Source organism: Vanellus vanellus (genome assembly GCF_965231255.1).
Source record: "Vanellus vanellus genome assembly, chromosome: 14".
Taxonomy (NCBI): Eukaryota; Metazoa; Chordata; class Aves; order Charadriiformes; family Charadriidae; genus Vanellus; species Vanellus vanellus.
The window spans coordinates 19362539-19375602 of record NC_138919.1 but is presented as its reverse complement, the minus strand read 5'-3'; the positions used below and the strand labels follow the sequence as shown (position 1 = coordinate 19375602).

The 13064-nt window shown below is 42.1% G+C and overlaps 1 protein-coding gene across 1 annotated transcript; it reads left to right on the top strand.

The window, feature by feature from the left end:
• Nucleotides 1-228: 228 nt before the first annotated feature.
• NPTX2 (neuronal pentraxin 2) lies at nucleotides 229-9829 on the top strand (the record flags this gene model as incomplete). Its single annotated transcript, XM_082490417.1, has 5 exons — nucleotides 229-681; nucleotides 2175-2391; nucleotides 5840-6084; nucleotides 7523-7702; nucleotides 9586-9829. The coding sequence occupies 5 exons, from the start codon at nucleotides 229-231 to the stop codon at nucleotides 9811-9813; spliced, it is 1323 nt and encodes a 440-aa protein (XP_082346543.1). The 3' UTR covers nucleotides 9814-9829.
• Between the last annotated feature and the right edge of the window lie 3235 nt (nucleotides 9830-13064).

The following is a 13064-nucleotide window of genomic DNA, read 5'->3' as shown; positions in this document are numbered from 1 at the left end:
GCCTCGCGTCACCGCCGGCTGCAGCCAACCAGCGCGCGCGGCGCTAGCGACCCCCCCCCCGCCACGCGCCCGCCCTGCCTATAAAAGCGCGGGCCGGCAGCGAAGGCGGGAGCGCTGTGAGGAGTGTGGCGGGACGGCGCGGCGGGACCTGCCTCCTGTCAGCGCGGCGGCCGGCTCGGCCCGCGCCCCGGCGTCCCCTCAGCGCCGTCGCCCCGCTCACCGGCCGGGATGCTGCTCGCGGTCGCCGGGCTGCTTCTCGCCGTCGCCGCGGGCGGCCGGGGTTCGGCGGCGGGGGACCAGGAGAGCCCGCCGGGGAGCCGCTTCGTGTGCACCTCGCTGCCGCTGGACGCCGCCGGCGCGGGCTGCCCGCTGCCCCCCGTGCCCATGCAGGGCGGCGCGCTGCCCCCCGAGGAGGAGCTGAAAGCCACGGTGCTGCAGCTGCGGGAGACTGTCCTGCAGCAGAAGGAGACCATCGGGAGCCAGCGGGAGGCCATCCGGGAGCTCACCGGCAAGCTGAGCCGCTGCGAGAGCGCCGACGGCAAGTCTGCTCCCGGGACCTGGAAGAAGGAGCAGGGCAAGGGCAAGGACACCATGGGCGACCTGCCGCGGGACCCGGCGCAGGTCATCGACCAGCTGAGCCGCACCATGCAGACCCTGAAGGACCGGCTGGAGAGCCTGGAGGTAGGGCCGGGCACGGGGGAGGGGGGCAGCCTCCCGCCCGCCCCCGCGGGGACTGGGAAGGACCTGAGGTAAAACAGCGGCTCTGGGCCGCTGGGTGGGCACAACCTTTATGGAGAGATCCAAACGGGCCAAGCCCTGGGAATGAGTTGCTTGGTCGGCTTGTCTTGTTTCCTTGAGCGTTCATCTGCTTGCTTTAACGGTAAAAAAACTCAGGTGGTCCTCTGCGAATGTGTTCTCCCACTGCGAGGGGCGATATTAGGGTTTTCCTGCTTGTCACAAGCTTACTTTCTGTATTAATATATTTAAATCGCTCTGGGAATGCGATGTCATGGGGTTTGAGGTATAAAGCTGACGTCTTGGGCAGGAAGAGCTCAGCATATGGTGATGAGCAGACCAGTGGTAATAAGGAGATTGTGTTGGGCAGATTGTGAAGATAAGATGATGTAGTTAGAGCTAACATAGAGTAAAAAGCACCTGATTCTCTATGTCTGTGAATAGAAAGGGGATTTGGTCCAAGCCCACTGGGAAGTGATTTCCCTGAGCCTTTGGGCAGTACCCGTGGCTGAGTGGCACTCATGGAAACACTTCACAGAGACTATTCCCACAGGAATCACGCTGGATGTTGTTTTGCTTTCCACACCCAGAGAGCTGCATGCCTGTCCTCCAGACAGTCAGTGTGATGTGAGGATGGCGAGTAACTTCCTGAAGATTATTCTGTGAGGCCTAAGCAGTCTGGACTGCTTTCCAAGAACAGTTTTGAGTGATCTGGTAGTGTAACATCCTTTTATTACTGCGTTTTTGAGGCACTATTTTTTAGGGTTGTAGAAGAGAAACTCCACTAGAATAATATGACAGGTGGAACCATTGGTCTCTTAGCATCCTTGAAGTTACCAGTGTTATTTGAGAGAATGTGGGTATTGGCTGTTTTTTTGTTTGGTTGGTTGTTTTTTTTTTTTTTTTCCCCTGCTTAAATAAATACTTTCACTGGCTAATACGTACAGTTGATCTAAAGAACATCCGACTTCCTTACTCTGCAAATCAAAACTGAGGAAACTTTCATTTGGTAAATTTGCTTTTGAAGTAGCTTTTTTTATTTAAAAAGAAATAACAGTTTTTCTGTTTAAATAGGTTGGCAATGTCACTTGCAGTAAGTAAAGCAAAAATTGACTAATGTGCCGCATATACCCATACTAATGGAAGTGCATCAGACGTGGCTCCCTACATTGATTTTATTGAACTTAAATGTATGAAGACTCCTTCATATGAAACACTGGAAGCCTCTAACAAAAGTGCCCCTATGTTTCAGGACCTGTTTAGCTACAGTACTGATAAAAGCAGTGAACAGTGACAAGTGCTAAAAAGCAATGCCTCTTTTGTACTTGCTGGAGAACTTGGTGATCTTGTTCCCCTCCCTTTGAATCAGGAGCATATCTGCATTTCACAGTTTCTGTTTTAGAAGTTACAATTTTTTTTTCTTCTCGTTTTCCCTAAAGCACCAACTCCGAGCCAACGTGTCATATGCTGCACTGCCTAATGACCTTCGAGAGATGCTTCAGCGGAGGCTTGGAGACCTGGAACGCCAACTCCTAACTAAAGTGGCTGAGCTTGAGGATGAAAAGTCTTTGCTTCATAATGAGACGTCTGCCCATCGGCAGAAGACAGAGACAGCCTTGAATGCATTGCTAGAAAGAGTGTCGGAATTAGAAAAAGGTAATCTGCACAGAATCTAAACACTTCCCCATGCTGATTAATTTTGTTTACTCCTTCCTAAGTGCACTTGTCTGTATGTGGGAAAGACAGTTAAGGTGTTGGACTAAACAGTAGGTGACAGTGCAAATACTTGGATTCCCTTTTTCCTTTGTCACAGGCTTCCTGCTTGACAGGCCTCTGCATGGCTTTGGCTTCCTGTCTCTTAATTTGGCATATGTGGGTGGTTAGGCCGAAACTCTTAGTGTTTATGGGATGGAAAGATTTAGAAGGCAGGTAGAAATAGGAACAAGTATGACATTGGTGTCAGGTAAATACCTAGATAATGTCAAGTATGTGCCTAAGTAGAGCTGCCTTTCTTTATTTGGACTGGAAATCATATGGGCTAAGTTTAATTAGCGCAACTGCCTTTGTAATGAATGGCATTTTATAGCAGAACCATTCCCTGCTGCTTTGGAAGTATTGCTGGTGGTCTTTCCTTTTTGTTGCTGGTTGTAACTTTGGGTAACTGCAGATGCTTGTATAGCCTTCAGAGTTTACAGTAGATTACACATGGTGCCACTGGGGGATACTCTCTTAATCCTAGTAATTTATTCAGATACTTAGATTAATTATTACTGAGATCTCTATGCTTGAGTAGAGTCTGTTTATTTGAATTAAAATGCCCATGGAAGTGAGCTGAGGAACAGAACTATCTTTGTGTTGACTATATGCACCTACAGAGTGGACTGATAGGACTAGAGTACCAGTAAATATCACTACCCAATCTTTAAATGATTTTGCAAGGTGAACAGGCTTTCTGCTTAAAAGCAGCTTAATGGGCATGCTTTCAAAATGGTGCAAACATACATATCTCATGAATTTTAAAATGCAGCCTAATGGATCCATTTGTGTAATATTGTATTTTTTTTATTTAAAAAGTGTGAAGGAGGGGAAAGGGGAAGGAGGAAGAAGAGATCTTGTACGGGCTCTCTCACTTGTTATCTCCTGAGAGCCAAGATAGAGCCTAAACTGCAACTACAGCTTTGGAGAATTAGTGGCCTGTTAATGTCTTACATGGCAAGTATTGCTAGTCCTTGTCTCTGAAAGATGTGACTCATATCAGCAAGTCATCCGAAAGAGAAAGGGGGTGGTGGGAGAATAAGAATGTGTAATTTAGTTAGGTTAAAAATAGCCTGTTCTCACCTTTATTTTTTGTGTGGGGAGAGAGGGCTGTTTTAAGTCTCCAGGAGTGAAGAATTTGGGCCAGGAACATGGGTTCTCTTTTAGTTGTGTGATTTGCTCTCTACTACAGTGCAGCTTAGGTCTTCTGTGCCTTTGGTTACTCTGTCAAATCAAAGTGAGGGTAATAATGATCTAACAACTTAATGATTTTGTAGATTAAAGGCATACAATATTTGAAGTGATCTGATGTCTTTTGAAAATAGTATTTCTATTGTGCTCTTATTTTAAATGCCATATTGTTTAGCATCTCTTCCTGACAACTAACTAGTGTCATAAGCTCCTCATTGTTCTGAGACTAAAAGGAGGAAAAAAACTAGCCTTAACTTTGGATTTTTTCCTCTGTAGTTGTGACAGATGTCTTTTAATTACCAGTGGGGCAGAAGAGTTTCAAAGTTAGTACAACTGTTGTGATTCTCAAAGTCTTCTGGTAACCCCTTTACCGCTTGTCTCCATGGACAGCAGTAGATGATGCATTAAAAAGCAGGACTGGGTGGAGGAATGATCCTGCAACTATTAATGCCTGGACTTAAATGTGGTTCTCGGCTTTGCCGGAGACATGAAATTGCTATGTCTAAATGTATTTTCTCCATCTCTAAAAGGGAATAAAAATATTTCTTGCCTGTCTTGTCCAAAAATAATTTGGATTCTTTAGGAAAAGGGTTGTCTTACCTGTGCATGTGCCCATTGCTCAGAACAGGAAGATCTTGTTATCATTTGGAGTTGTGGATGTCTTCAAGTCATAAGAACAAACTGAAAAAAAAAAACAAACCCCAACGAATATTGTTTGTTCTTTTCCAACCCATTATTGCTTCCTTAATTTTTTTCACGGAGTGACTAATGCTCTTAATGGAGTATGTTTCTTTTTTGTTTTTGTAAGTGAGATTGGTTGTACCAGCCTAGTGGAGGTTGCTCAATGTTAGTCCGAAGACCCTGGGGTGTTTTTTGCTTAGAATTTAGAATATTTCTGGTTTTGGTCTGTAAGTTCCTCAAGACAGATGCAAGCATTAGACAAGCTTTTTCTTCTTCCACCCCCTCGTTCTGTGAAAAATGCAGTCAAAACACTTCAGCTGCTTCTGAGAATGGGAACTGAGAGAATGCCAATAGTTTAAAAATCACATATGAGAATTGTGGCAACCTTTTGTGACAACAGCTCTTCATTTGCATTGGAGTGTGAAGTTTGGCAAGGGGATTGAATTTGTTTCAGGAATGTGAGTAAAGGAAATGAGTGGGACTCAAGAACAGGTTGCTAAAAGGTTGAGGGTGACACTCTACTACGGAATTGTGGTGTTTTATTTTGTGGCATAATGTGGGATTTCTCTCAATATTTATGCTAGAAAACTGCTTATAAGCAACTACATCAGAAGTATACACAAACTATGTAATAGAGTATGGTAACTTTCCAAAGTTTTTTGGTCTTTGAGTTCTCAATTTCATAAACATCCCTGGAATATCTTGCTAGTTTTTATCACATTTTTTGAAAAAGCTACATAATAAATTCTGCTTTTATATTAAAATCTGATGTTTTAATAATTCATAACTTTATATTGCATTTTTCTTCAGGTTGCTTTGAATTTCATCTTAATGGTTTTTGTTCAGGTCTCCTCCTGATTTGTCTGTGGGATAGAAATCGGTTCTGAATTTAACTTTGCCTTCTGGAATATGTCAGCTTTTACTTGTTTTAGATTGGCCATCCAAAATGAGAGCATCAACCTGTTTCTCAGCCTGCTATGGGTAAAACGGGGATGCTGCTGTTGGCTCCCTGTGTAGCGGTAGTAGGAAAAGAAATACTGTTTTTGATGATTCTATGATTTGAAGCACTGTGATGCTTTAATAATGAGCATACCAGAGAATCCATGTTTAGTAACAGTAAATATATTTTAAACCAGTTTGAATTATTTGAACTAGGCCTCTAGCCATGAACTAAGGAATGAAAAAAGAAAGTATTTAACAGCCTCTCATTAGCTGTCTGCCATTTATTCTCTTGCTCTAAATGAGCAGGAAAACTAAACTAAGTAATGAGCATGATGTGTATAAAATCTAGCAGTATTTTTCTGTGCTGCAAAATCAACATTCATTAGTACTACTTCAATATATATTTTTTGTGACCTCTATAAAGTGATAAAAATTCCAAAGATTTTCAGTATCAATTATACTGTTTCTTAACCTGAATTACAAATACATTGCTTTGTTTAATGTTAAAAGGTTTTCTTCCTCATTGTCATTCTAGGCAACAGTGCGTTTAAGTCGCCTGATGAGTTCAAAGTCTCCCTTCCTCTTCGCACAAACTACTTGTATGGGAAGATCAAGAAGACTCTGCCAGAGCTGTATGCTTTCACTGTGTGCTTGTGGCTGAGGTCCAGTGCTTCTCCTGGAATTGGCACTCCGTTCTCATATGCTGTTCCTGGGCAGGCTAATGAAATTGTCCTCATAGAATGGGGGAATAATCCAATTGAACTGCTAATTAATGATAAGGTGAGAATTGACTAACTCTTCTTTGTTGTCTACGTAATCAGATTAAGCCCTGACCCTTGGTACCTCCCTAGTAACTCACTCGGCTCTGGGCCTTTGAGATGGTAGTGTCTACTTGTCTGTTGCTGTCCAGCTGTTTGTTGCAAGTTCATACAAGTACTTGAAAAAAAAGTCAAATGGTACATCTATTTGTGTGTTGAGACAAAGCAGCACGGTGTCTAGATGTGCAAACACACATCATCTGAATTTACAAGTGGATTTTGGTTTCTTGTTTTTTTTTTTTTGTTTTATGAAATAGAAACGATATTTGAAGACACACTACTGTGAAACTTGTGAGATTTAAGTTGGTTGTAGTGTTTCTGTGTTTCTAATCCTAGAAGTTCAGATATGCTATGTCTTCTGCAAAATTCATTTTAACAAAAGATGTGGTTGTGGCTGGTGTTGTTATGCTTAGTGACTGAACATAAGTTTCAATACAGTTTTTTAGACTTTAGATACACAAAGCAACAATTGTCTTGCATTACTTCACACCATTAATGGTTTGACAAGTTTCAGAATGAGGCTTGAGGAAAACAAGGCCTGCGAAACTTGGCATTAAAACACATCATAAATACTTCCTTTCTCCCCACCTTCAGTTAGGTTTCTTAGTAACTTGCTGCTCTCTGAAGGACCAGGTGTTTACAGATCTACAGCACAGCTCATGTGGTTCAGTCATGTGGCTATTTAAGGACTTCTAACAGTCCTATCATCCTCCCAAATCAATAAAAGTAAGAAGCCAATTATTTTTAATGGTTTGTGGAAGAGAAGGAAACTTGAGTCTGCTTATCCTTAGCAATAACTCTTGCTCTCCAGTGTTATGTGGGAGAAAGAAAAGGCTCTCAGAACCTTAATAGCACTGACATCACAGCTGGTCCATAGTCCACCGCATTTCTGTCTTTATGTTGACTTGAGTGAGTTTTCAGATCAAGTTCCTAAAGGAGCATAATTCCTCCTTATTTGGAGTCCTACATAACAGTTCCCACAAGTTTTACTGGAAGCAGGCAGATCCATTTGTCAGAGTTGTTACTGCAAATGGTGCAGGCAAACCACAGGTTTTTAAGAGGAACTTAACGTGAGCACTGGATGGAAAGTTAGGACTAAGCACTGAGCTTTAAACAACAAATGCCACAGATCAATGTGCAGGATCAGTGGATTGATAGCAGCTTAGACTCTGGTACTGCTGTCACTTGATGCTAGGTGAAACAAAGGCTCAAAGCTAGAGTAAAAAGCGTGGCTGTATTCCCGAATACAGGACAGCTGGGACAAAGTAGAAAGATGTGGACTAACTTCTGCCTCAGAAGTTTTTGCTTCTGAGCACGGAATCAATACTGTCCCTTTTTAAATGCTGTGCTTGAACTGGTAGACTTGGTTTGCAACATGCATTATTCTGTGGGTTTTGTAGGTTGCCCAGCTCCCTCTCTTCATTAGTGATGGAAAATGGCATCATATCTGTATAACATGGACAACCAGAGATGGAATGTGGGAGGCTTTTCAGGATGGAGAGAAGCTTGGCACCGGGGAGAATCTTGCTCCTTGGCACCCAATTAAACCTGGAGGAGTCTTGATCCTGGGTCAGGAACAGGTGAGTGAATGACAATGTGTTCCAGGGTTTGAAAAAACAAAACTCCCCAAACAAACAGCAGCTGTGAGAAAATCTCTGTCAAACACTTGGTCCTGTTTATACACAGTATCAGAAAGATTGAAACAAATCAACAAATACTTAATGCAATCACACACTGGTGTATTTTCTTTTATTTATTAAATATTCAGAATATTCATGTTGCAGCTATCCCTGTTCCCACTCTTAATGCTACAGCGTGCAACTTTGTCACTGATCTGGATAATGCCTTAAATTAAATCCTTTGAGCCAGATTGCTAGTTACCAGCAATGTGGCCACTGAAGTTACAGGAAAGGACAAATTTGGCCAGTGCTGTTGTATCAGCAGTCAAAAAGGAGCTTGCTGAAAGTGGACCAAGTATAATGGCTTTGATTTGTTTTACATTTTTTAATTTAAATGAAATTGACTGTCCCCCTTAGCAGTTTATTGGTTTTCCCCCTCCCCTTCCTCTTTATCCCAAGAATAGTATAAATGTTAGTCCTTGAGCCCCAGAATAGACCAAGGAAAGTGTGTGTGTGAGGGGCCCAACAACTATGGGTGCTGGAGTGTGTGTGGGTATATCAGGATCTCTTATGACTTGGCCTGCTGTGTCAAACTCCCTCCAGACTGAATTCTGCAGCTTTTCAGGTATGTAACACATTTTTAGAGTAGTGGAGTCTGTCACTTATTTGGAATTTGATGTCTACTTTAAAGAAGAGTCTGAAGTCAAAGGGAAAAAATCTAAATCAGATGTTTGGTTTCTTATTAAAGATATAGGTAAATAACTTTCTTAATGCAAATGCTAATAAAGTTTGAGTATTAGTACTGTGAACAGGAAGAGTTCATGAGGTTAAGGATAAGTCCTTTTTGAATATGGGGGGGGAACCAAAGGATTTTGAATTTCGCTTTTCTAGTTAATATCTCATTGAGCTATTGCTTACAAGTTGTGTGGCCCTTATCTTCACATTTTTTTCCTACCTGTTTTTTGTATGGTTATACATATTACAAATTTATTTTTTTTATAAGTAGCAGCAAATAGCCTTTCCTGAGGATTCCCAGATTCACAGTGGGGCAATGGAAAACTAGCTTTGTCCTGATATTGATTTTTAGTTGATACTTATCCATGACATAAATCACAGAATGGTAAATTCAGAATGCTAATACACTCTGCATAGCAGATGTTCCAGCTTGGTATTAAGTGGCTGGCAGGTTTTCTGTAACTCATGCTGTTTGCCTGTACTGTGCATGGTTCTATCCTATGCTATCAGTTTCATATTAGTGTGATTGCACAGAAAGTGATTTCTGTCCTTGAGTCATGGATGGAGCAAGCAAACGCTTCTAGGCTTATGCAGTAGCAGTTCGGAGTCATCTGGTACAACCAGAAGAAGCCTATCTACTTGGGTCCAAAGATCACATCTTTTAGGCCCTGCAGACAATTGGTCAAGGGCTGCAGTTAGTTTAATCTGTAGCCATAAAGCTTTTGGAGTAATCTTACACATCTTCACAGTTCTTGCAGAAGTTGTCCTGTTCCAAGCTTGCAAAATGACTCCTAAATTAGCCTCAATACTTAAAGCTCCCTTCCTGCCCTACTGCTTGGGGCCGGGTTAGTTATGTATGGCCATTGTATGATGGTATGTAGTCACTACTGTTTGTTTTGAATTGTTTTGACACACTCCAGATTGGAGCTTTTAACTGTTCCATAGAACATCTTGTTCAAAGTAGTCCTTCCAGAAACTTGAAGTTCATCTGTGTGACCTAGCTCTGTGCCTCCTTCTAGCAGTGCGGCTGGGGAGGGGGGTCTTGAAGTTTGAAGAAGAAAATGCTGAAATAACCTTCTCATCTAATCCTAACTCTTGTGTGCCTAAAGGACACAGTTGGAGGAAGATTTGATGCAACTCAAGCCTTCGTTGGGGAGATGAGCCAGTTCAATATATGGGACAGGGTCTTAAAAGCTGAAGACATCATGAATATTGCTAACTGCTCTACCAACATGCCTGGCAACATCATACCCTGGGTTGATAACAACGTTGATGTGTTTGGAGGTGCTACTAAATGGCCTGTGGAGACATGTGAAGAGCGTCTGCTAGATTTATAGCTGCAATCGTTTCCCATTTAAGTGCCCCCTTTTAGTAGGACAATCTTCTGTGCAATCTAAAGCACTTTTTTTTTCTCCCTGCCCTTCCCCAATCTTAACTCCTCACAAGAATAAAGAAATTGAGTAAACTGCCTCAGTGCAAAGGTAGCTGCTAGTTTGGGGCATTGAGCCTGACAGAGAAAGAAGCACTTCTTGGCTAGAGCAGCCCTTGCTCTCTTACGGCCTGATCCAAAATACACTTGGCCTGCAGCAGCCTCTCGGTTAGGCCTGAGTTTAGTACGTCAGTCCTTCTGGCAGGGAAGGGGAACAGCCGTGCACATGTTAACTATAGTACTCCTTCTGGTAATGTGCAGCGCTGACAAAGCGCCAAGATTAACAGGCTAAATGTGAATCATTCCTTCCAGTCTATCGTCTCCCCTCTGAATTGAAGCCATTCTTTTTTAGCCCTTTTTAACGAAATAACTTAATCTTTACACTACAGTGGTTATGGTGCAGCTATGGGTAGAGCAGAATGGCCACTGTCTGAGTGCAAGGGTCTTGCTTTTTAATTTGCCAATTAGAAATCCTTATTTTGTGATAAGGAGGCAATGTATTTGAGACATGCTACTCTAGTTCAATTTGGAGAAAAGGCTGTATAATCAGCACAGTTCCATTGAAACAGAGATGCTACAGGAAAGGTTCTGTCCCGACGCCTGTCTTTCGCTGGCCAGGATCCCAGCGTAGATAGATGGATCAAAGACTGTACTTGTATTCTCTGTAGGTTGAATGTACTGAATTCCTAGTGACCTGGCTTGTAAACTTTTCTCTATTGTTTCTCTTGCTTTAGTCAATGTCTCTTTTTTTAAATATACAAGCTGTGATGAGGTGAATTTCTGTTTTGTTTTGCTTTGAAAGGCCTTTTTATGAGCAAGTGCCAAAGTTCAGTTTCTGCTTGCTGCGAATCGCTATATATTTTTCCAGCATAAGTCTTCTGCACTGTTTTCTATGTTATTATAATGGTCCTATGTAATATGAAAATGTGCTGTTCTTTCAATTCTTGTTGACTGTCTCTTCTGTAAGCACTGGGCTGACTACTATATTTTTTTAATCATTTTCTCTCACTATTTTGCAAACAGTGTTGCTGTTTCCTTGGCATTGATGTGACTACTTGGTTTGTGACTTGCAGATAGCAAATGCACTGTACTGGGAAAGAGTTAATACTTTTGTTATTTAAAAGAAAAAGGATTTAAGGGGGGGAGGGGGAATTTATAAAGCTAAATATCATATTTTATTTTTCATATGTTTGAATTGTAAGAATAATATAGTGACAGTCCCATTTGTAGGATAAAGTTGCATATTTCCATTAATATGTGGTATGCTGTTCTTAAAAGAAAATTCTTCTAATGAACTTTTAATTAAAATGCACTGTAAAATGAGTCTTTTAATTCCTTTAGTCACACAAGACATGGAATGTTCTTTCATAGCTGCTCCGTGTTCAGCTACTGTCTCTCTAGACTGACAGAAGCATGGTCCTGTAAGAAGTTATCTTTATTCCCTAAGTGTCTTAAGTCACAATCTTCAACCAAAAGGGGCTCTGGTGTGTATGTAACCCTAATGGGGGAGAGAGCCCACACAATGGGGATGGGGCAGCTGCCTGAAGCTCAGGCTGAGACCTGTCACTGCCATCTGATGGGCACTGGTCTGTGTGTGGCCTGGGACGCAGCCCTTCCCTTGAAGTGGAATGGGACACAGAATATATGTTCGTGTTTATTTTTACAGTCATGAGAAACTGAAAGTATGACCCCTTCTGGGTGAAAGTACTGATTGTGGGCAACTTAAGTGTCCCAAACCAGCATGAAAAGAATTGACTAACAAAGAGGTGACTTGTTGAAATGTGATAGCGGAGGCACAATATTGGTGCAAGTTGTGAAGTACAGCATCCATGGGGTCTGATAGTAAACCAAATGCTCTAACACATTGCTGGTGCTCTCTGTAAGAGAACAACCAACTGGGGCAGATGGCCATGGAGAGTTTGAGGTTTCTATGAAATGTTACACAACTCAATTTCAAATGTTCTGATTGGCCTTAAAATAGACACACCACCTCCCAACCCATGACAGTACTTTCCCTGCCCTAAGCAAAAACCGAAATGACCAAAAATCCCCGAGTATCCAAAGAATCTGTGTCCCAAGATCAGGGAGAATGCAAAATTCTCATTTCATATGGGCTGGAGACCAGCAGAGGCATCAGCCCTCCAGGCAATCCACCTTTCTTTATCGGCTTATTACAAAATAAACTGAAATGTGGAGTTATCTGTGCTGAGGTCTGCCCTTTCAGGAAATAGCTTTTGCAGATACCAGTCTGTTCTTGAGAGGTTCAACGCTGAAATTGTCTTGGATGCTTTCCTGTGTGGTGAGGAGCCTGGGTGTGGACATGGTTTATCATTTTAAACACTAATTGTTTGGATTAATTTGTTGGTTGAGGGAAACAGAGGGTCTTTATGCTTCAATTGGCCATGTTGATCTGGTTTAGAGAGTTATTTAACCACACTCCCAGTCTGAGGCCTGTCTTTAGTGCTGACTTTAACAATAAACACCTGTGTGAAAGCTCCCCATCCCCTATCAGAGGTGTTTGCGGGTGAGGGCTGTGATGGCTTTGTATTGTGCACAGTGGGAACATGTGGTTGGGGACTGCTGTTAGGCTGGTGCTGCCGAGGGCTGGCTGCCATCTTCCTCCATTCTGTTCCAGCTCTGTGAGGGAGGAGCTCTTCAGCCTGTAAATCTGTACGAGAACTTGGTTTTTTTCTAAAGTACGTCAGGGTGCTCAGGTGAGAGGGTGTTTGGGAACATTCATCCTGTTGCAACCTGACCTAGAAATGGATATTTTCTTCTAAAGATGAACAACTTAGTCTTCTGGTTTTGGGTATGTTTTTTACTGATTACATAACCAAGATGGTAGGGATTTGGGGGGAGGGGGTTGGTTGTTTTTTTTTTAGACACTGACTCTTTAGTAAAAGCCAAAGCTAAGGAGTATATATTCTGATGAAAAGCGTGGATTTTTTTTTTACTATATCTCTTCTTCTTTCTTTTGTGCAATAGTACCTTTTTCATTAAAAAGAAAAGATGTGTATTGATTTTTATACCTTTATCTTGCAATGAAAAGCTACGGCTGTTATTCTGCTGCTCCACATTCTGGGAGTCACATGTTTTATGTGCATGTATAAGCAGATGGCAAAACAGGAGTAAATATTACCATATTCCAGCATCTATACT